This window comes from Xyrauchen texanus, chromosome 50 (genome assembly GCF_025860055.1).
Source record: "Xyrauchen texanus isolate HMW12.3.18 chromosome 50, RBS_HiC_50CHRs, whole genome shotgun sequence".
Classification (NCBI taxonomy): Eukaryota; Metazoa; Chordata; class Actinopteri; order Cypriniformes; family Catostomidae; genus Xyrauchen; species Xyrauchen texanus.
Window position 1 is genome coordinate 18,549,812 of NC_068325.1, and position 25,296 is coordinate 18,575,107.

General features: G+C 37.8%; 1 protein-coding gene across 3 annotated transcripts in view; it reads right to left on the minus strand.

Moving 5' to 3' along the window:
* The window catches only part of LOC127641115 (alpha-1,6-mannosylglycoprotein 6-beta-N-acetylglucosaminyltransferase A-like), a 64,186-nt gene extending 40,423 nt beyond the window's left edge, over positions 1 to 23,763 (minus strand). The window contains exons 1-3 of one of the 3 annotated variants that reach the window (XM_052123888.1): positions 23,621 to 23,763; positions 16,094 to 16,553; positions 6,980 to 7,147 (exon numbers count right to left, since the gene is read on the minus strand). In XM_052123888.1, the coding sequence (XP_051979848.1) occupies positions 6,980 to 7,147; positions 16,094 to 16,334 (409 nt within the window). In that variant the 5' untranslated portion in view covers positions 16,335 to 16,553; positions 23,621 to 23,763. Of the gene's footprint in view, positions 1 to 6,979; positions 7,148 to 16,093; positions 16,554 to 22,012; positions 22,199 to 23,620 lie in introns of those variants that run through there. The other 2 variants (XM_052123890.1, XM_052123889.1) reach the window with 2 other exon arrangements.
* Between the last annotated feature and the right edge of the window lie 1,533 nt (positions 23,764 to 25,296).

The following is a 25,296-nucleotide window of genomic DNA, read 5'->3' on the forward strand; positions in this document are numbered from 1 at the left end:
CTTGGTAGAATGAACGTTGACTGTACTATTGTTTGCATTAAGCTTATTAATGACACGTTATCCTTGTGTCCAGCAGTGGCATCTACATCCACAGCGGACACAAAGAAATAACCCATTCTGTTTGCCAACAGTGGGTATCTCTGTTTGCGTCTCTGCCTTTCTCTCTCTGAGGAGTCTCCAGCACAAGTCAAGCGCCAGAACCGAAGACTTTGCCAGCAGCAGCAGCATTTCAGCATCGCCCAGAGAGTTGGTAACTGACACCGGTAGCAATAACAAACACAGTTACATAGACACACATTCAACTGGCTACACAAACACCTGCATTGTCTTCCGTGCTGGCACGTGGAGAAACTTTAGAGAAAGTGAAAGCACGGGTGAAATGCATTGTGTTTATACAGATAACGGTTCAGTCATTTTAATCAGATGGATCCACTGATGCAGATGTGCGATAATGCCAATTGAGTTCTAATGCAATCTGAAAATGAAGATGAGCCCTTCACAAGAAAACAGGATTACACAGAGTATATTAGGGACGTGCAAAACTACATATTTTTTAAATTAACTAGTCAATGGGCAGTTTTGGGGAAGCTGCTTTGAAACCGTAGCTTCCCAAGCTAGAAGGCTTTACAATAGTAACTATAGCTGAACCATTTGTAGTAAAAGCATATTGACCATAAAATTAAGCATGATTACTACAGTCATGTTAGTAAAACCATGGTTACAATATGGATACATCAGTACTACTGTAATACAATTTGCTTTTATTGTATCAAAACTATGGTTTCCACCCCAAAAACGTTACTACAGCCATGGTTACTACAATATTAGTATAGTAAAACTGTAGTTTATTTTTGTAAGGGTTCAACAAATAGGGTGAAAACATTTAACGCAAATTTTTACTTAATATAAAGTACACAAATAAAACTAGACAACTTCCCATTTAATGTAAATGCATTTTAATATGATGTTAAACAGCAGCAATTAACTAAATATTTCGATAAAAAACAAAAACAAGGCTGTGCGGGGTTTATGTGAATCATTTATGTGAACTACTTAATTTACGTGAGAACTTACTAAAATGAATTGGAGTTACCAAAGCATATTATAAGGGAATCATTCATTTTAACTGGTTAATTTACATAAACGGCCCAAAATAACTGATTCACTTAAATTATTTGGTTTTCCCAGAAGACCATATGAGAGAGGACAGTTTAGGCGAGGGTGTTTGATTGCTTCTTCGGCTCCATTTCAACATTCACAATCAAATTGAACAAATGTAGAGTTTTGTGACACTACAGCACTACTCGTTGGAATATGTAGCTTGTTACTGAAAAAGCATTATAACTGCGAAATTAGCTGAGCTACTGTTAAGTTAGTTGCGTCGCTACATTTAGTTAACTACTCAAACTTTGGACAGGTTGCGTGAATGAGTAGTTGACTAATCGGTATTATGAAGGCCTGTGTAATTAGGTTGGTTTTGATTTCACACCCTTGATTGGATGCATTTGATAGGGGGTGTTTACATAAGATGCATTTTTTGGTTAAAAAGCTAGATGGCGTGCAATGGAATAGAAAGCAGGGGTCTCGAAATATGTTTTTAAAAGTTGAGCTATTTTGAACTTGAAATGCAGTTTTTAAAACGCAACAATCATGGTGGGAGATAAAAAAAAAATAAGTGCATTTCACGACACAATGGCCAAAGACTTCATGTTTTTAAGGGGATAAATGTACTTTTCTAAGAAGGTTTTTCCAGGTTTTAAAAGGTCGAACAGCTAAAGCAAAGCACACTGGCAGTACGCTAATTAAAGCTGCGCTGCTAAAAGTGTCAAAACGTTAAAAACAAAACTAGATAAACAAGGTTGGTCAACCTTACTAATCGGCTAGTCAGTTGTTGGGCAACTAGTTGACCATCGTGATCCAAAACAAGACGCTAGCTTCCAAACCAAACTCAGTGAGCAAGTCATTCTCTCAGGTATTCTTATTTAAATGCATTTTTACCCATTGAAGCAGGTAAACATATCAAACAAAAACAGGTTTGAGGTTGAGAGCAGGTGACCTCCAAACAAACACCCCTTCCATTTCTTCAACATTTTTGTTTCTCAAACTGTTAAATGCATCCATTGAGAGGAACTCGGCAAGAACGAGACAAAGGAGAATGTTTTCTCGTGTGGGCGCAAGAGTTCAAACGTACACTTGCCGTTTTACAGTTCCAACATGAAGACCACAATGGGTCTTGATGCAGGCCTTTCAGATGGTATTGCTTAGATTTGCCATCAGGTTGATGAGCTTTAAAGACTCGTTTGATAGCTCTGAGAAGCAGGATTTTTCTTCGCTAGCTCCCAGGCCCACTCTGTCATTCGTTGAGGAATAATCGTTTTTTGGGATTGCTTGTAAAGATCCAAGTTGCTGTCACTATGAACTACGACTTCCATCTGAAAATGTTGTCTGAGTTCTCAAAAAGAAATTCTAGAGTATGCGGTGTCATGTCTTTTTAAAGATGTTCGCTGTTTCACAAACATGAAAGCGAATGGCAAATTAAAACTAGAGTTCTTGCTTATCTGAAAAAAATGCAAGTGGTTAGTTTGGCACTGTTAGTTTGGCACATTGCTTTGGTGTTGTTAGTGCATTGCTAGGTGTTTGCTACTTACTAAGTGAAAAGACCACTCCAAACTATCTCTGGGCCTAAGTTTTCTCACACTTTTTTGTACATCAGGTTACACAAGTTAGCACTTTGTGTTAGTGGCATCTCCTAACCCGTAGCAAGCACTGCTAATAAAGACAAAAATCTAAATTGCTCACAAGCTCAAACCAAAAATGTAAACTGATAATGTTAAAAGCTTGACATGGGTTTCAGTTATTAACAAATGTCTTCACCAGAATTGGCTGCAGAGCATGTCATCACAGTGAACTGTCAGAAAAGCAGCGATATCCCCTCGCTGTCAGCGCCACATGACTCAGCAGGGGTTTGGCCTATATAAAGCTTGTGAGTCAGAAGCAATGATCATAACCACATCTGCACACACACACACACACACGCACACACACACACGCAACTCTGGCAAGAAGTAGTTAGTAGAAGTAGTAGACAGAAAACTCTGGCTGTCAGATTTTTGCCTTGTCTAGGATCTTTAGTTGACTAAAAAAAGGATGTTTTGGTTTAATAACATTCCTTGATTTTATTGCATTTTGTTTTTCTTGAATTGCTTTTTTTTAGCATGGTACAATGATGATATAATTTGGTAATACTCTGGTACTGACTGATTACCATATTAATATTGTTATTTACACTGTACTCCAAGGTACTTAAAATAATACCATAGTATTATCATCATTGGGTCCACAAAAGTAGTTTTACCATGGTACCATGTCTACAAAAAATAAATACTGTGTTATTGTGGTACATTGATGTATTAGATGGTAATGCCATGGTACTTTGATAATGAATGACTACCATACTCATATACCATATTATTTGAATGGTACCTCAAGATTATTCAAAGAAACCCATGGTTTTACTACAGTTATATTTTTACTACATTTTATTACAAATGGTACATATACAAAAACCATGTTGTTACCACGGGACATATTTAAAAATGTACAAAGATTTTTTTACTGTGGTACATGTCCAAACAACATGGTTCAGGTCCAAAGATTATTGTGTTGCTGTGGTGCATGTCCAAAATCTATGATACTTGTACAAAAACATGGTATTACCATGGTACATGTCCAAAAGACATGGTAATAACATTGCACATGTCCAAAAACTATGATATTTGTGCAAAAAAACATTTTAATACATGGTACATTTCCAAACACCATAGTATTGCTGTGGTAGATGTCCAAAAACCATGTTATTACCATGCTACCTATCCAAAGAACACGGTATTACTGTAGTACTTGTCCAAAAACATGGTATTACCCAAGTTAATTTGCAATAGACATGGTATTACATTGCACATTTACAAAAAAAACATGGTATTACCATTGTACATGTGCAAAAAACATTTTATTAACATGGTAAAGGTCCTAGAATTATTGTATTGCTGTGGTACATGTCCAAAATCCATGATATTTGTCCAAAAACAAGGTTTTACCATGGTACTTGTGCACAAATCATTTTATTACTGTGGTACATTTCCAAAACACATGCATTGCTGTGGTACAGGTCTAAAATCATTATTGTTAGCATAGTACTGGCCATACATGTGAAACAGTGGTACATGCCCAAAACCATTTTATTGCATGCTACATTACCAAAAACCATGGTATTACCCTGATACATGTCCAAAAAAAACATGATAATACCAAGGCACTTTACTTGGTTTAGACACCTCATCTGGTTAAAGAAATAGCTTCCCACATTTCAATATGGCGCACAAACACACAACACACAAACACAAACGGTTTAACATTAAACTTAGCCCTTGCCAAGTCAAACTTTGCTTTCGTGACAGGTTCAAGCATCGCTAAATTAACTCTGTGCACCGTCTGCTGACTCCCTTCAGCCTGAAACAACACTATATAAACATATTCACCAACATGGGTGGAGCAAAAACCACCTGCCGTAACTTCATCAATCATGAAAACTACTCCAGCGCAGAAACTAAAAGAAAGGAGAATCCAATCAATCAATCGATCAATATTTATTTATAAAGCATATTTCAAAACAACCAAGGTTGACCAAAGTGCTGTACAGTATAAAAAGAAAAAAATGCTATACTGGAAACAAGGTAAAAATACATAAAACATTAAAAATAACAATTCACAGTGATTATGGGATATTAAAAGCCAGATATAACAGTTAAGTCTTTAGGACAGATTTAAATGCTGATATTGAAGGGGCTAGCCTGATGTGGCGATGTAGACTATTCCAGGACCTTTTTAAGTCTAGATCTAAGCACTGAAAATAGGCCAAGATCACAAGATCTCAGATTTTTCAATGGAGTATATAGATGGAGCAAATCAATCAGATATTTGGGGGCCAAATTATTAAGGGCTTAATAAACATACAATACAATTTTTAAATAAATTCTATACTTAACCGAATGCCAGTGCAACGCAATTAAAATAGGTGTGACTGACTCGTACTTGCGAGTCCCAGAGATAAGTCTGGCAGCAGTGTTTCGCACCAGCTGTAATCGGGAAAGGAACGATTGAGTTACACCATAATAAAGCGAGCTGCATAAATCGAGACGATAAGTAACAAAAGAGTGAGTCACAGTTTGAAAGTTGCTCTTAGATATAAAAGGGTTTGACCTTAGCGAGTAGCCGAAGGTGGAAAAAGCACGACTTTACAAATGTACTAATCGGTTTATACAAATTTAGATTGCTATCGAACTGAACACCTAGGTTTTGGGACATTCAGTTTTATATGAAGCTAGGTCCAGGTCTACAGCACAGTGTTCCTTGGGCCCAAATAGAGTCATTTCAGTTTTATTTTCATTTAGGTTAAGGAAGTTACTTACACGCCATCCATTAAAATTTAAAATCATTTAAACAAGCCATCAGAGACTGTAAGGGGTGTTGATCATTATGTTTTATAGGAAGATATAATTGAGATGAAAAGACACTCCATACTTATTAAAAACCAAAGCCAAAGGGAGCATATACAGAGAAAACAACACCGGGCCAAGTATTGATCCCTGCGGAACTCCGCAATTGAGAGGATGGATCAAGGTTTGTTTGTTTGTTTGTTTTTTTATATGGTGACACTGCAGCATTTTTAAGGCAGTTTGGGAAAGAACCTGTAGACAAACATTTGTTGACAACCAATAACAGACCGGTACCAACCGTGTCAATGATTTTACTAAGGCAATTTAGAGTAATGATATCCAGGGAACGTGTGTTTGGCTTTAGGTGACCAACAACTTCTCTTAGTTGGACCAGATCAATGGTCTCAAACTCAGACCAGAATGAAGAGCTTAATGGAGCATCATGCAGAGCATATACTGAGCGAGACATCTGTGATCTTAAAGTTGTAATTCTGTCTACAATTTTCACATAGAGAAACTGATTTGAAAACGGATGCACAGGAGGATTTAAAACATGATTAAATGGTGGAAAAGAGAACCTGTGGTCTATGACCATTTTTTGGTGATGAGTTCAGAGAAGTATTGACATTGGAGTCAAAATTGTATGACTTTCTCAATTTCGTAAGAAACCTCTTGTCTGTCCTTTTCCCATTCGGCACGTCTGCATGCCTGTCTAAGGGAGCGTGTAGTATCAGTATGCCAGGGCACTGGCACAGGCCTTTGATTTTTGTACCTTAGAGGCACAATGGAGTTCATGATATCTGCACATGTAGAATTAAAAAGATTAAGATGATAAATCCATTCATTGACTGCTTTACAAAGGTACTATGTTAGCATGTTAATGAAAAGGTTAACAAAACGCTTTCATGGTTGCGAAACAGACAACATCTTTAAACAGACATGACACAGCATAATGTAGAATTTCTTTTTGAGATCTCAAACCAACATTTTCAGATATAAGTCACAGTTCATAGTGACAGAAACTTAGAATACAATGATAGTCATTCACAAAGCCTAAGCAAATTCTAAAGCTTATTTGTCACATTGTATACGATTTTGTACCAACCTGGGGTTAAAGCCACTGAAACTACAAATAGTCTGTTTTGTCTCAGAGTCGTTAATCATCTCAGACTTGAAGGAAATTCAATGGGTTTCAATAAAGAGGGAAAGAACCGTGAAAGCATGTGTGTGTGTGTGTATGTGCTGTGCATGAAAGAGTGTGTTACGTACTGTGAAGCGTAAAGAGGGTCTTAAAGTCTTCACAAATTTAGTTAACTATTTTTAGTTGTTCTCAGTGTTTAAATCTACTGATTTTAAAAATATCTGAATAAAAATTGTCCATCTTAAAAATGAATTTATCTCCTAAAAAGGCACAAATACACAACACAAGAAATAAAGCCAATCGTGACAAAGGGAAAGCGAGATAAAGAGAATAGCCTCCATACCTGCTACGTTAACTTTCTCTGGGGACACTGGGTTTGGTCCAGGGGTCCCGGTTCCATTTGTTAGGTTTGTTCCGGTGCCGTTGTAAATGATATTGTCCACTTTAGACTCCAGCTTTGATAATCTCAGCATTATATTATCCAAAAGAACAGCCAGAGTCTTCTTTAAATCTGCACAACAAAATGAAACAAAGAACACAGAAGATTAGCTAATATAAAATGGAATAGAATGCTAAATTTATTGGTGACTATATATTGGCCAATATATTTTTTTTACGTTCATCGTTAAATGTTAATTTCCAACTATCACAACAGTACATTTAACAGCAAATATTTCTCTATTGGCTGCGATTACGTCGCGTAGAGCAGCATTATCGTGTTTGGTGTGGACACGCAAATTGCTTGTCGCTGGATCCAATAATATTGTAGTTTAACCCCTCCCCCAACTGTCATCATAAGACCACGTCAAGCTAGCTCGCAAATACAACATAGCAAGCAAACACATCTTTAAATTGTGCATTTTTGGCTGTTTCCTGCCCAAATGGCCAGAAGTCCAGACGATATGTCTTTAGACCCCCATAACACCAAACTAGTTGCAAATTAGTGTAGCAGGCAACATGTGGAAAAGGTGCTTTTTTGGTTGTTTGTAGCACAAACTGTATACAAAAATGTAGCCTACCAAAATGCCTAGAATGCCATCTAACTTGCGAAAACAACATGAAATTAGCGTAGCAAGCAACAGAGGTATTAAAATGTGCATTTTTGATGGTTTCCCACCCAGAATGCCAAATTAGCTTAAAGAACAACATGAAATTAGGGTAGCAAGAAACATATATGCTGAAAAGGAGCATTTTTGAAATTAGCGTAGCAAGCGACAACGTTTTTGAAAAGGTGCATTTTTGGTTGTTTTCCACCCAGTAGCCCAAAATGCCAGACTAGCTTTTGAAAACATGAAGTTAGCATAGCAAGCAATAGAGATGTAAAAAATGTTAAAAAAAATTCTGTTTCCCACGCAGAATGCAAAATTAGCTTCAAAAACAACATGAAAATATGGTAGCAAGGAACAACGTTTTTGAAAAGGTGCATTTTTGGTCTTTTCCCATCCAGAATGCCAAACTAGATTGCGAAAACAACATGAATTTTGCATAGCAAGCAACAGAGATGTAAAACAATTTGCATTTTTGGTCGTTTTCCCACCCAGAATGCCAAACTAGCTAGCGAAAACAACATGAATTTAGTGTAGCAAGCAAACAGATTAAAGTAAAAAAAAACGTGCATTTTTGGTTGTTTTCCCGCCAAAAACGGCAAACTAGTTCACAAGCGTAGCAAGCATCAGAGATGGTGAAAAGGTGTATTTATTGTCCCCACCCCCCAGAAAAAAGCCCCACGCCTTTTCCCTTAACTCTCACTTTTCAGAGTCCAATCAATTCTCGATGAAAGTCCTATCCTGCATTATTTCTCACTAAAGAGCCTGATTCACTCGGAAATATGTCACATTACTAAAATTAAATGCATGGCGAAGGTCTTTAACAACTCATTTCATCTGTATTTTATATAGCATTCATCTTTGTCTCTCTAAAACAATTGTCCAAATCCAGTCAGATTGCTCTAAATAAGACAGATGGTGACGAGCGAGTATAATCCATATTTCTGTCAAAGTGTGCCATCGCTCACAATGATCGTCATGACATCATCAGGCGCACCAGGATTAATCCTGAGAGAACAGAACACGGGCCAAGGTCACCCAACTTGGTCTGCCCTGATACACACTGGAATACAGTAATGTAGAAATAAATCATGATGTTTTTGGTGCATGAAACCTCAACCAACATAAGATGAATGGGTTGGAAATTGATCCATTAATGACCCCTTTAAAAGCAATCAGCGGGTAATTTATATGCAAATCAAAACTCTGAAACTAGCCTTTGGTGAATAGCACTGCCCTATTGTTGGTTAAGATGGCATACTAAAAATATTGACATGAATCGACGACCTTTATACGCTTCCTGGGTCTATCCAGATCTGATAGACTAGAGCGCTTGGCTCTGAGAACCACAAGCCTGTAGAATGTGTTTTTACGCTTAATAACACAGCGAGTCTTATCTGACCTTCCTACTACCATTTCTGTCGGTCAGTCTCAGATTCGTACTCTCTTTCATTCGATTTCTCTCTCACTTTCACTGTCAACGGATAATGCAAATCGATCTTTCACTCTGGCATGGTTTAATCATCTCTTCATGTCTGTCACTCTCTCAGTTCCCTCACCTTTTGTCTGTCTGGTTGGCTGGCTTATTAACTGTAAATATATTAACTGGATGTATTTCCTGGAACGTCAGGAGACAGAATGTAGACAGAAGAGACCAACAAACTGACTAAAATTGGATTATAGATAGTGTTATATATCCACATTAAAAACATAAAGCCACAGCTTTAGTTTACAGGAAAGGCTGAAAGCTGCCCAGAATACTCTACTTGGAAAAGCTATACATCATATACCACAAACTACAGATGGATATCGTGTCTGAAATTACAATTTTGTACAAATGGGCAATATTTGTTATCTGGAATTACCCCAAGTGCTTTTTATCCTTAAAAAGGCATTTTTTGCAAATGTATAACACACTGCATATTAAAGATTTATGTAAAAAATTTCAATTTAGGGGGGTCTGGGTAGCTCAGTGGTAAAGACACTGGCTTCCACCCCTGGAGTACGCTAGTTTGAATCCCAGGGCGTGCTGAGTGACTCCAGCCAGGTCTCTTGAGCAACCAAATTGGCCCGGTTGCAGTCACATGGGGTAACCTCCTCGTGGTTGCTATATAAGGCACGTGGCAAGTTGAGCATGGACGCCATGGATGGTGGATGGCGTGAAGCCTCCACATGCGCTAAGTCTCCATGGCAACGCTCAATAAGCGTGATAAAGATGCGCAGGTTGACGGTATCAGGCGTGGAGGCAGCTGGGATTCGTCCTCCGCCACCCGGATTGAGGCAAGTCACTACGCCACCACGAGGACTCGGAGCACAATTATCAGATGTGGTTGAAAATATCAATAACAAGCTACAACACCCAATAAGCCCAGATTCCCGCAAAAACAGAGAAACTACTGACTCAAATAACAGACCAAACTACAGGTCAGAATAAACCCGAAAAACAGTAAACTGAATAGTCCTTTGGCAACACTTTAAGACCTCCAAGGTGAACATTTCAGAGTTTTGACCATGGAAACCAATTACAACAATGCTGCCATGTCTCAAGAGAAACTAGATTCCTTAACCAGCTGATGAGCCGATTGAATTCCTCAGGTCAAACGGAACAGATCAGGTTGAGACAGATATCTCATCTTACAATGAAACATGAACAAAGCAAGACTCCTCAAAGCAGGCTCAGAGCCAAGCCGCAAAGAAATAAAGACTAACTACAAAGTGCTTCCTTGATAAATGTGTTTATTTTAGTCTGTTGAGGAGAAGCAGGGAGAAATTACGGATGGAAAGTATCAAAATGTGTGGAACTTCGTTTGGAAAGACTGGTAATAGTAGCTTGTAATAGCAACAGTAACATTGAGGCTTGCCTTAGCAAACATCACCATCAAGATATAATGCAAACCACTGAAAGACTTCCTTCAAAAAACCATTGAAACCAAAAAGATTACTTTCTAGAAGGCCATTGTTGTGTTTGTGTACAGATGAAACAACATTTTTCCGTTGTTTAATTAAAGTACAAACAAAGGTTAAATCTTTTCTTTTAAAGCTGCAAGCAGCGATGAACGGGCCCCTCGCACCCTGGTGCACCTTGGGGCTGCTGTGCCAGGGGAATGTCACATTTTTTAGCACTTAAATGTTAAGACTGTATCACAATGTAAAGATTGTCATTTCCTGTTGCCAGTAGGTGGCGCTATGACTAAAACTGAATATTGGTATATAGAATTGTTCATGCTGGGACTCTTATAAAACATGTAAAGTTTGAAGCAGATTCGACATTGTATGTTTGAGTTACAACAACTTCCTGATTTATATGGCGAAACATCGAACTTGTCAGGCCGTCACGGACAAGCCGTTAAAAAACTCAAAAGCTTCACAATTTAGCATCGCCAAGGTCTTTAGATTAGACTGACCGAATATGATGTTGATTTGATTTCATATCTAGGAGCAGTTCATTAAAGTACGAGGCCTGGAAATGGCAAAAACGGAGCAAAAATGGAAGAGAAAACAACACAATGGCTGACTTCCTGTTGGGTTTAGGATATGGTTCTAAGAGACTTTTTTGTACGTGTTGACATGTTACATATGCCTACCGATTTTCTTACGTGTAGGTGAAATGTGGCATGAGGGCTGCTTCACTGAAATTTTGTAGGTGGCACTATCAAACCATTTTTCCAGAATTAATTCTAAAAGCAGTATCAGATATCAGTATGGGAGTGGGATTGAGCCATTTTTTTGAAACCCATATCAAATGTACATTTTCGCCACTTCTGATGCGTGTGCAAAGTTTCATGAGATTTGGAGAATGTTTAGGCCCTCAAAAATGCATTTAATTTGGGGGGTGGGGGGTAATAATAAATGCCTAGAAGAACAATAGGGTCCTCGCACCATCAGTGCTAAATATAATCAATTAAAAGTGAGGGAATACTTTGAAGGCTGTTGAAATCATTTTAATAATTACACACCCTTAATGAAACCAGAAATCATAACAGTGTTCAAATGTATTATTTTATAGCCCCAAAGGCCTGACAGATTGTGCTAACATTTGCCTAGATGTGTGAATAAGTGTTTGGTTTACAACTCACATTAATTCATCTCAAGATAACAAAGGACTTCCACATGATGATAGAGTTTCCTCTAAAAGCATGGGCCTTAATTGGCAGCATCTCCAACCTGGTGCGTTGTTTGTAGCGTTATGATAATGTTTCCTCTAAAAGGGTACGACTACATCTTACACGTCTGACATTTCACCTGATGGAACACGAGCGCTGGCAAGGTCAATTTAAATTTCCTGCATGAGAACTAAAGTTGCAGCCATTTACCCATACATACCACAAACGTAGTTTCTACAACTTCTACAACATGATAAATAAAGCAAGTTTGTTTTGTTAAATTGTCTTGGATACATTTTTAAAACTATGATTATCTAAAATTAACAAAGACTGCTTCAATATTTGTTGTATAAAAACGATATACACATTTTTACAATTCCCAAAAGTTCCTCAGTTTTATCGTCATTTCCAACTCGACCAACAATTTTGCACCAAATACAGTTTTTTCAAAGTTGTTTAGTGTGCCAAAGAGAGATGAGTCAGATGGAATATATAAAGAGAGTCGTACAGGCGACTTTGATGGCGTTTTTTGTTTGTAATTTTGGAGAGTGACAGTCTCAGTTCTTCTCTATTTTCATTGTATGAGAATTTCATTTTAATTTAATCTAGTCTAATTAAAATATAAAGTATATTAAGATATCTTAAATGGCATTCTGGTGTTAGAGGCAATCCAGATTTGCAAATTGAATCGTGCGTTTGTTGATTTAAAAGTGCGAATTATTCTTCTTATATGACACGCGAATGTTTTCTAATTCTAATTTCCGTAAAACTTTTCGGGGCGGATATATATGTTTTGTTTGTCTTGACTCAAGAAATCAGATGAAATAAGAATTTTGATTCTAGCCCTTATAGATTAGTAATTAAAAGTACAAAATTTAAATTGGCTCATTATAGTGCCACAACCGGGGCGCCTGTGGCTCAGGTGGTAGAGCGGGTAGGCCACTAATCGCAGGGTTGGTGGTTCGATTCCCGGTCCACATGACCCCAACTTACTCCCAATAGCAGACTAGCGCCTTGCATGGCAGCTCTGCCGTCATTGGTGTATGAGTATGTGTATTAATGAGTCACAGTGTAAAGTACTTTGAAAACCGCTTTGATAAGGTTAAAAAATAAGTGCAGACCATTTTACTTTGTGGACGATTTTCACTAAATTTGGTATACAGCCTAATTTTGGTGACCTATAAGTGCACCATCCATTTCATAATGATCAGCCATTCGCAACGCAAGTTATTAGCTTCTGAAATTTGATTGGCTACTGTCGGACATTTTTGTTGATTTGTCGAATTGTTTTTGTAAGGATATGTTAGCACGTGACCCAAGGATGATGCATGCCAATTTTCACATTTTTCACTCAAACATTTGCAGTTATAAGGAATTTTTAGCTGTAGCGCCCCCTATTGGTGAAATTGGAAATAGGTTGTTGAGTAAATTTGGGTCACGCCCAATGTATGGGGGTGGGATGGGGGGTATGCACCTGAGTAGTGGGGGAATTTAGGATCATTCTGCTACATTTGGTGTCTCTGGGACTAACGGTTTTGGCTGCCCATAGGCTTTTAGGGCAGAAAAAGAATAATAAAAAGAAGAAAATCAGTACAAATACAAAAAAATCAGTAATTATACAAAAGGGTTCCAACATCTTCAGTGCTTGGACCCCTAATTAGCTCTTCAAGGTTATTGGTTGTAAGAAGGCATTTGTGGTATGTGTTTTTGCTCTTGTGGATCAATAGTCATCCGTGAATCGTAATGAGTCAATCTTGCACAGCAAAGCATCTCTATTAGTAGCATGAATAACTTATCGACGGCTGCACGGTGGGAGTAAAAGCTAAAACGGAGACCTCCACAACTTGCTTCTGTTTAAGAACAGACCTGTTACACTCATCAATAACATCTTCTCTTCTTTAAACACTACTTGTTATGGTTTTAGCCAATAGCTAGAATCACAGATGTGACTTCGCATCGCCTCTCAGCTGCAGCCTCAGGCAATCATAAGGGCTAAATATAGGTTAAAAACATTTATTGTATCACCTGCTGTTTTTTAACTGTGGCGCAGTGGAAAAACAGCAGAGCCGAGAAGACAAAGACAGAGAAAATATATGACAATCTGTTGTGCTGCAGTAGTTCAGCAGTGTAGATTTATGCAGCTGATATGACAAACTGATATCAGACTGAATTCTGCATGCAAATTTCACATTTGCAGCAACATCATGTATCCCTGTTGATTTGCTGTATCTTCCCTGCTGAAAAAAAAAAAAAACATCTTAAACCAGCCTACAGTGGTTAGCTGGTCTTAACTTGTCTCCCAGCCATGCCAAGCTGTTGTTTAGCTGGTTGGCCAACTGGTCTCCCATCCTGACCACTTAAAAAGTGTCCACGAATAAGCCAAAACAATAATCAAACCGTAACCATAAACCCAAATACTAAACCTTAATCACAAACTATAAAGCCAAATGACTGATCAAACTGTAACCATAAACGTTAATCCCTAACCATAAAGCCAAACGAATGATCAAACCATTACCCTAACCATAAAGCGAAACCCCTAATTAAACTGTAACCATAAAACCAAATCCTAAACAATAAAGCCAAAAGTCTTATCTCAAACTGTAACTATAAACCCTAAACCCAAATCCCAAACCTTAAACTGCAATCATAAAGCCAAACATCACCAGAATCCATATACCCTAAACCTTCATTTCTAACCATAAAGCAAAACCACTAAAAAAACTGCAACCATACACTCAAAATCAAATCCTCAACCCTTAACCAGAAGGCCAAACGACTAATCCAACAATAACCCCCAACCATAGACAAACCCCCAAATAAAATGTAACCATAAACCCAAATCCTAAAAATAAAGCCAAACCCCTGATCCCAATCATAACCATAAACCCAAATCCTAAACATCAACCCCAACCGTAAAGCCAAACCCCTAACCTAACCAGATACCCTAAACATCAACCCCTAACCATAAAGCCAAACCCCTAACCCCAAACGTAACCATAAACTCTAAACATCATCCCCTAACCGTAAAGACAAACCCCTAAGCCCAAACGTAACCATTAACCCTAAACCCAAACCCTAAACATCATCCCCTAACCGTAAAGCCAAACCCCTAAGCCCAAACGTAACCATAAACCCTAAACCCAAACCCTAAACATCATCCCCTAACCGTAAAGACAAACCCCTAACCCCAAACGTAACCATAAACCCTAAACCCAAACCCTACACATCATCCCCTAACCGTAAAGACAAACCCCTAAGCCCAAACGTAACCATAAACCTTAAACCCAAACCCTAAACATCATCCCCTAACCGTAAAGCCAAACCCCTAACCCCAAACGTAACCATAAACCCTAAACCCAAACCCTAAACATCATCCCCTAACCGTAAAGACAAACCCCTAAGCCCAAACGTAACCATAAACCCTAAACCCAAACCCTAAACATCATCCCCTAACCGTAAAGCCAAACCCCTAACCCCAAACGTAACCATAAACCCAAAACATCATCCCCTAACAGTAAAGCCAAATCCCTAACCCCAAACGTAACCATAAACCCTAAACCCAAACCCTAAACATCATCCCCTAACCGTAAAGCCAAACCCATAACCCCAAACGTAACCATAAACCCTAAACCCAAACCCTAAACATCATCCCCTAACCGTAAAGCCAAATCCCTAAGCCCAAACGTAACCATAAACCCTAAACCCAAACCCTAAACATCATCCCCTAACCGTAAAGCCAAACCCCTAACCCCAAACGTAACCATAAACCCTAAACCCAAACCCTAAACATCATCCCCTAACCGTAAAGCCAAACCCCTAACCCCAAATGTAACCATAAACCCTAAACCTCATCTCCAAACCTTAAGGCTGAAACTCTAATCACAAAGATCACCATAATCCATATACCCCAAACACAAACACAAAACCTGAACCTTAATCTCCTGCAATAAAGCCAAACCCTAACCATAAAGCCAAATCCTTAAACCCTAACCATAAAGCCAAACCACTAATCACAAACCATAACCATAAACCTTTAACCCAAATCTTAAACCTTAACCCTTTAAAATAAAGACAAACCACTAATCCACAAAGTGTCCATAATCCATAAACCCCAACCCAAATCTTAAACCTTGACCCCCAAGCATAAAGCCAAAGTCTAATCACAAACCATAACCCTACCTCAACATCAACTCTAAATCTTTAACACCAACTCAAACCTCCTAAAAACCCACAACACCGACCCTAAACCCCAAACATATACCCTAGTCACTAAAAGCAAAATCATTCCAGGAAACATGGACTTACCGTATGCTGTCATGGTTCCCACATAGGGTCCATCCATCACACTTTGGTTCTCCTCGGCGAGGGCTTTGATATATCGTTTGCTGAGGTCCAATATATGCATGCGTAGCTGCACGCTGCTCTCGTGCGTTGCCCTCTGCTGGATGGTGAAATGCAGCAGCATCATCCCCCAAATGAAGCCGAAACTCACAAGAAAGAATCCCAACTTCTGAGAGGACAGCTTCCACAGGTATACAGAACCCATGATGAGGGAGGTTGTGCGAGTGTGTGTGTGTGTGTGTGTGTGTGTGTGTGTGAGATTCAGGAAGGATCGAGTCTCATCGTTTCCTGTGCTTGCAGCAAGAAAATAAACAGGGTGTAGTCTTTACTCTTCTTTATGCATGTTCATCAGTACAGCCCATTCCTATTCGCTGTCAATCACACCAGAGACATGCCCACTGATTGTGCAATAGCAATGAAGGCACTGGGGAAGGAAAAGAGAGATAAAAGTCAAAATCAAGATATAGGCAACCTTAATTAACAACCTTAATTAAAAAATGTGGTGTTCCACGGAAGATAGAAAGCCATTAGCGAGTAAAGGATGACAGAATTTTCGTTTTGGGTGAACTATCCCTTTAAGAGTTTACAATACAAAGTGGACATGTTCTGTTGCAAATTCTGCAGGGAAACAACCTATTCAAACAGGAAAAGCAGGACATGTCTGTTAACAGGGTATTAAGGTCAGTCACACAATTTGAATACTGTACATACAGGTCCAAGCAATGCGGATAAATTCAGTGTTGTACTTTCCCGATGAAAATATTCAGCTCCTCAAACTTCATCCGTGTAAGCTTGATAACTTTAACACTAACCCTACATTTTATTTACATCATTAAATGAGACAACAATGTTCAATACATCACACACACAATTGTATTTTACATTTTTTTAAGTTTGCAAGGTATAAAAACATTTATAAAACAGATATATATTACTTGGAAGGAAGAATTGTTAATTTCATATTATTGTTATTAAATCAAACTCTTTAGAACATTTGTGCAACATTGCTATTAATCTCAAATCATTTTAATAATTGTATTAAATTAAGCCAGGGCCTTTTACAATTCCTTAAAGGTTGATGAGTCATTAAATAAATAAAAAAAATATATTATCAAATTTTTTCGCTAATTTCTGTGTTCGTGTCGTTTTAGTTAGTTATACATTTTGTTGCTTAAGTTGCAAACTTGCTGACGCATAATTATTTCTGTCTGAAAACGTTCACACATGGTTAGTTCCTAGACATAATTAGCTTTCTTTATGTTCAACCTGCGCTGGTTGGCAGCATCACCACAATTGTGACATCATAATGGATGCCCACATGACCAGGTTCTCTAGCGTTTTACATAGTTGTGGGATAAAAAAGCAAATGTTTCAAGAGATGTAACGTACTGGCAGAGGCATTTCAATCAGGGATTGAGCCACAGCTAGAGATGGAAATATTCAGCTCACCACCATTGAAATGTATCCAGGAAATAAAATACAAATAGATATTTAACAAATATTCTTGATTACTTTGCATTAGGGCTCATTTTCAAAAACAGTCTGTGGCAGGGTCTAGGCTGAACACACACACACACACACACACACACACACACACACACACACACAACACACACAAACACACACACACAAAATAACTGTTGACATTTGTGTTGTGGTTGAGACAGTGGTGAGCGTATAAATCCATTAACTAGTCAAGCAACAATTGTTTGATGCAGCACAAAAAGTCCATTGTCCTTTACTATATATAGAAATAACCTGATCTTTTTACTGTGTTTTTTTTAAATCATCCTCACACAGTTGTTACAGCAATAAGACACTCGAGGCCATGTGTTACAGGGTTTAACCACGGTTTACCAAGGCACAAAAGTGGAGTGCCTGAAACCCCTTTAATCATGATACAATTACACATGGCTTTTTGCTTTCACAAAACGTTGACAAAATCAATGTTCAATAAATACATGTTTTATTATTCATAATCAGACAGTTCTTCTGCTGAGTAATACAGTGCATTAGCCTAAATATAGGATGTTTACTGTTGCTAATCATCATCAACATTGCGCATAAATAGAGTATGAAAAGTTAGAGTTTGATTGTAGATTGTGTAAGAGTGATATTGTAGCTAGCGTAAGTGTGATATTGACCTTAGCACAACCGTGAAACTGTAACTAGCGTCAGCATGATATTATAGCTAACAAGCATGATATTATAGCCAATATAGGCATGATATTATAGCTAGCATAAGCGTGTTGTTGGAGGTAGTTTAAGCATGATATTGTAGTTAACCAAAGTGTGATGTTGTAGCTTGCCTTAACATGATATTGCAACTAGCACAACCGTGATATTGTAGCTACTGAAAGCATGATATTATAGCCAACGTAAGCATGATATTGTCGCTAGCGTAAGCATGATTTTGTAGTTAGCCAAAGTGTGATGTTCTAGCTAGCGCAAGCATGATGTTCTAGCTATGATGGTCTCACCATGAGTATAGATAAGATATCGTCGTGAGAACATTTGACTCCCATTCACACTTTGATAATAGCAAATGGCTATTGTTATCTTCAACTCGCACGTATACGCCAGCAGTGGAATATCTGTGCTTCATTTGCCTCTGCTAGTTTGTGTATCTCATTTAAATTTGCATGAAAATCAATTTACAACACTGACATACACACGGACGTATCTAAAAGTTACAGCACTCAAAAGAAAGACTTAATTACAATGGCATTAACCAGAAATCTATGCATCCAACCACATGATGTAGATCTTGGCTTCACTCACCATGAAACCTATAGGTAAGAGCTACTTTCACAACTGTCACATTCATTTATGTTGTTTTTTCCACATTAACATGAGAACGAGACAGAATAAAAATGTAATTTGACATGTTCTTATAGTGACAACCCTTCTACATATTGTGGCTATTATTATTTCTGGATTATGCATTTGTATTCACAGAGTTTTAAAAAAGTGTGTTACACATTATTTACAAATAAACCATCAGATTTAATATCAGTGTTTTCATGCTTATTACCGATGGTTTCAATTTGTCCATATCTGGCTGATATCACCAGCCAATGCATCGGTGCATCCCTAACGTCAACATTAGTTAATGCATTTTGAATTAACACCCAATTGGTACCTAATGCATTAATTAGAGGAGGGGAGCAGTGTCCAAGTCTCACAAACTAGCCACTGGGGTACCTCAGGGTTCAGTGCTTGGGTCTCTGCTGTTCTCCATTTACATGACATCTGGTATCTGTCATTAAGGCACAAGGCTTTTCCTATTTGCTATGTCAATGACACACAACTCTACCTCTCATTCCAGCCTGACGATCTTACGGTTGCTGCATGGATTTCAGCCGGCCTGGCAGACACCACCTCAAACTCAACCCAGCAAATACCGATTCTCATTTTTCCAGCCAGCCCTGCAGTTTATCATAACTATTCTCATCAACAATTACACCATCCAGAACAGCCAGATATCTCAGGGTTATGTGTGTCAATCAACTGAACTTCACAGATCACATTGTAAGAGCAGTCCGATCATACAGATTTGATCAGACCCTTCCTATCAGAGCATGCTACACAACTCCTTGTCCAGGCTTTTGTTGTATCTTGACTGAACTACTGTAATGCTCTTCTTGCAGGACTTCCTCACATGTACAGTCAAACCTCTGCAACTGATCAAGAAAGCAGTGGCATGATTGGTCTTTAAAAGCCCAAGAGTGTGCATGTCATGCCTCTTTTCATAAATCTACACTCGCTACTTCAAGTCGTTGTGCCCTCCAGAAATTAAAGATCATTGGGTGAGTGGAGCCTCATGATACCATCTCACAGGAGGTACAAAATTACATTCCCGGACCTTTACATCATCTGTTCCTGGCTGGTGGAAAGACCTTCCAAAACCCACCCGAGCAGCTGATTCTCTAGCCACCTTCAAGAAACATCTAAAGATGCATCTCTTTCATGGGCACTTGACTCAATCCTACTAATGCAAAAACTGTCTTCTCTAAAAACTAAAATAATAATATTATTTTTTTAAATAAATTAATTCTTGTTCACCACATTCTCTCACTTTCCTCACTACTTGTGCTTGCAACTTTGTCTTTTAGCACTTCTCTTTTACTGCCTCCTCTGGATTAATCTCTTATATTGTACTCCTCATTTGTATGACGCTATGAATAAAAGCGTCTGCTAAATTAATAAATGTAAATGAATCTCAATGTCAAATCTAAAAATAAAACATTTTTAATGTTATATATGTTAACATTAGTTAATGCATTATGAACTGATACCGAACTGATTAACTGATGCCCAATTCTATTTTTATCTTAACAAATCTTAATGCATGATTTTCTTAAAGCTGTTTTGAAACTATGTGTGTTGTGAAAAGCACCACACAAATAAAAATGACTTGACAAATAGGAACTTTTTGTAAAGTGCTACTGATACATTGAATAATTTAGCCTTTGTAGCAAACCAACTAGTTTTAATATGGTATTATTTGTATTGCAAATTCCGCATTCCCAAGATGTCATTTAAAAATGCTGCCCTGGAAACTATGACTCCCACTCTTCAGAGTAACCCTGCAGGGCTGGCAGGGCATTCAGTGCCTGAAATAGTCCAAGCTGAGCTCCACTTTAGTGGAACAGTATTCACAGAGAAAGTGCCTTTCCCTTAGAAATTACGTAACCATATGTCAGCTATAGAAAATGCTGATGAATAATTTACAAATGGCCTTTCGACTAGGAGTTGTTCAAATAGGTTCATGGTACTGATAAAGGGTTAATCTGTTGGCTTTTTAACTTGGTGGTCAACACAACCATGTACTAATGGAAAAGAACACTATAAAACCACACCTACATTTCAAAACAGCGGGGTTAATAGGGAGTTGGTCTTTCCTTTGTTTTGACATCCCAGTATACTTTAAATGTTTAACTGAAGAGCTGTATTATGACTGTATGCACCCGTTAGTAAAAGGTGTAGTTGAAATAGCTAATCCCGTAAATTAGGAAGAGGGGTTAGGCCACATAGTGTTGCAATGTATTGTTGCTTCTCAGTGTCAAATTACCAAAATGGCCAAATCTTTATTCAATTATATAATAAATTACATTTTTTTTTTCCCCAGTCATCTTAATTTGATTATACCTACAGCTGGGAAGCATACAATGCAATTACTATATCCTACAAAGCCAATTTCACCACTTTCAGCCACTTAATACTGGGTGTTAACCAATAAACACTTATTACTAGAATAAACGTACCAGATGCCATCTGTGTAAGTAGCAAATATTAGCACAATTTCGCATCAAAATACAAATCCTACTCTACTTATATGCAAATATCGCAAGTACAAGTGAGTATAATATAATTTTGTTTACGTTCCAGTGAGGATTTTCTTGTTGATACTGGATTCAAGGTTTTTATTTCAACTAAAATAAAAATGATGATAAATGACGACAAATTCATTTGTGTTTCAGTTTTTGATGCAGTACATTATACATTTTAAAATCTTTACAACCCAAATTTAAACTTGAAAATGCACTAGCCAGCAATTAACACTAGTGAGCCCAGATAAATTGTACGGCATTTTACAACAACATTATTTTTGTAATGTACCTATTTAAAAGGTACCATGTATAATTAAAAGCATTAGCATTACAGAGAAAACTTATTTCATAGGCAAGCAAAATGGACATTATAACTTACCCATAAATATACCCATATGATAAATCTTTAATGGCCAAATCACATAAACTAATCTAGAATATTTAGACATAAGTAAATGGTCTACACTTAAATAGCGCCTTTTTAACCTTCAAAGTGCTTTACACTGCGGCTCATTCACCAATTCACACACACATTTACGCGCACACTCACACAAAAACGATGGAAGAGCTGCCATGTAAGGTGCTAGCTTGTTATTGGGAGCAACTTGGGGTTCAGTGTCTTGCCCAAGGACACTTCGGCATGTGGAGTCGTGTGGGACGGAAATCAAACCACCAACCCTGCGATTAGTGGCCGACCCGCTGTACCACCTGAGCCACAGTCGCCGCCAAGTAAATAGCCAACTGACAGTCCCCGTCCAAAACCTGCACAAAAAATCCAGGAAAACAAGTTTTTATTACATTTAAACCTATAGGTGGAATTTATGTGGGTGGAAGCCGAACTAAAAAATCATATGGGTTGGGAATGAAATAAGGCCGAGTGAACGATGACAGAATTGAGAGATGAACTGAAAATTTATAAGAGATTCAGGACATACTGGCTGAGCTAAACCCTTGAACAAGTCAGACCTGTGTTACCTGGAAATCAGTTGCTTTTTACATATTCACACCCACACATACCTAGCGCAACCCACAGATCCGTTCTGCAAAACACTTGCATAAAGCTCCTTTTCAACAGGTTTGAAAGGTTTATATGAGGTGGGGTGTCATGAATCATGAATAAGATCTCTGTTAAATCTACATTTCTTTCTTCTAGAGAGCAATGAGATTACATGTAGAGTAAATGGAGACTTTGTTCATGTCATCCAAGTAATGAAAGAGCAACATCTCAGCAATTTTCCACTTTAAATTTTTTTAAATATTGTCAAAATTACCTGCAAACCAATGAGTCTCTTTTTATATATATTATACCTATGCAACCCACAAGTCCAGCAAATCATAAGGGTGCTTTTCTAGGTTAATAGGGCTTACAGAAGTTCAAGTTGACAGTGTAGTTGAGGCGGGGGCCAGTGTCACCTTGATGGAATTTGCATTGGGCGTACAACTAATGGCCAAGGTCAAAGGTCTTTCCTTTAGAGCAGAGATAACATTCTTGATTTACAAAGTACCAATGTGCTATTTACAGAAGACTCGTGTGGGAATTGGGTGCTGTGAGAACAGGAAGTGGTATTGATGGTATTGAATCAATATTGATACACCATGGCATTTCCATGGTACTTCAAAGAATACCACTATAAACAAAGATACAGTACATGTCTAAAATTCTTATTACTTTTGTGTTTAAGTGTATGGAAGTCTCTTTTAATTAAATATTACAAATGACTGGCAAGTACATGTAAAGTTAAACCATCAATACCATGGTAAGAGGAAGAAAGAACATATGAAAGACTCAGTATACATATATAAGGTTTCTTGTACATGCACCATGCTAGAACTATGATATTACTGGGTGTATCATGAAAATGATGGTATAGGAATGTGATAATCCTTAAATATCATGGTAAACGTCAAAGTACCATGGTATTACCCTCTGATATCGTCACTGTAACATGGCAGAGCCACAGTAAGAGTTAGATATCCATTAATAACCAGATCACCATATATCAACTAATTTACAAGCGATTAAAAGGTTTTTGTGAAAATAACGCATTTAAAGGCACGTAACACATCTGAGTCTGTGTTCCGCAGTGGACCGCAGCGCACGAAACCCACACTGCCTTAAATTCAGTGGCTTTATAAAGCAAGTAAATCAAACACTCACCTGTTTAAATGTTTATGGTGATGCTATGGATATTAACGGTTGTGAAATGGCCGGTGGATGCGCTGTTATCGGTCTCGGTGTGGCTCCAAGCACCTGACAAACGTCGCTTGCTTAGTGTGTTTCGTTTGCGTGTCTGATCACAAGACGCACAGGGCAGCGGAGGGAGGGTCGCAATTTTACTTATGAGCGCGAGAAACGTAAAATGATATCAATAAATAAAAACACTCTAAAAATGATCCCTAACTATGTAGAAAATGGGCTCGGAGATGTCGATTTGGATTAAAGTATTCATTTTATAAAATGTATAATTTAAATGATTTTTTAATTACATTAATTAAGGAAAAAAATATCCCGGAGTAGTCGATTTGAATTAATATATTAATAAAAATAAAATAATTAAAAATAAAATATTTTTTTAATGACATTAAATTACATTTATTTAAGAGAAATAAAATACTTGTAAATAATTAATTTATTTAAAATATGTAATTAATCTTAAAATACATTTTAAATGACTTGCAAATATATTAATAACGATATAATTATTTAAATAAATAACATATGTTATTTGTATTAATACATTTTGAAATAAATTTTAAATGACTTGAAACCAAATTAATCAGAATCAGAACGAGATTTGTTGCCAAGCATACTTACACATACAAGGAATTTATCTTGATGAGAGAAGCCTCAAGTGCACAAACAATACAACAACAAGACAGGGACAATAAAAAATAAACAAAAAATGTAATAAAAGTGAATAGAAAATATAAGTATATATAGAAATACACAATAAGAAAATATATGTATACACAAACACACACATATATATATGTGTGTGTGTGTGTGCAAATCTGTTATATACAGTGCAAAGGAATGTATAGCAGAAGAGGTATGGTTTGTTGGATAAATGTAAATAGACTAAGCTGTTTATTGCACATTAATTATTGCTCAATGGGGCAGTTTTAACTGTAGAGATGAGATGGATAGCCTGAGGGAAAAAACTGTTCTTGTTCCTGACGGTTCTGGTGCTCAGTACCCTGTAGCACCTGCCAGAAGGCAACAGCTCACAAAGGTAGTGGGCAGGGTGTGTGGGGTTCAGAGTAATTTTTCCAGCCCTTTTCTCACTATGAAAGTGTATAGTTCTTGAAGGGGGGCGGGGGAAGGGGGGCAACCAATAATCCGCTCAGCAGTCCGAACTGTCCTTTGTAGTCTTCTGATATCTGATTTCGTAGCTGTACCACTCCAGACAGTTACTGAATTGGACAAGAGGACAGACTCAATAACTGCTGAGTAGAACTGTATCATCAGCGACTGTGGTAGGTTGAACTTCCTCAACTGGCGAAGTAAGTACAACCTCTGCAGGGCATTTTTCACACTGAAGTCAATGTGGGTCTCCCAATTCAGGTCCTGTGAGATGGTAGTGCCCTGGAACATGGATGACTCCACTGATGCCACAGTGCTGGTGAGGGGGTCAATGATGAAGGGGTCAATGTTGGGGTGTTCATCCTAACGTTCACAATCATCTCCACTGTTTTGAGAGTGTTCAGCTCCAGGTTGTTTTGACTGCATCAGTGAGCCAGCCGTTCAAATTCCCTTCTGTATGCAGACTCATCATCATCTTGGATGAGGCCAATGACAGCAGTGTCATCTGCAAACTTCAGGAGCTTGACAGA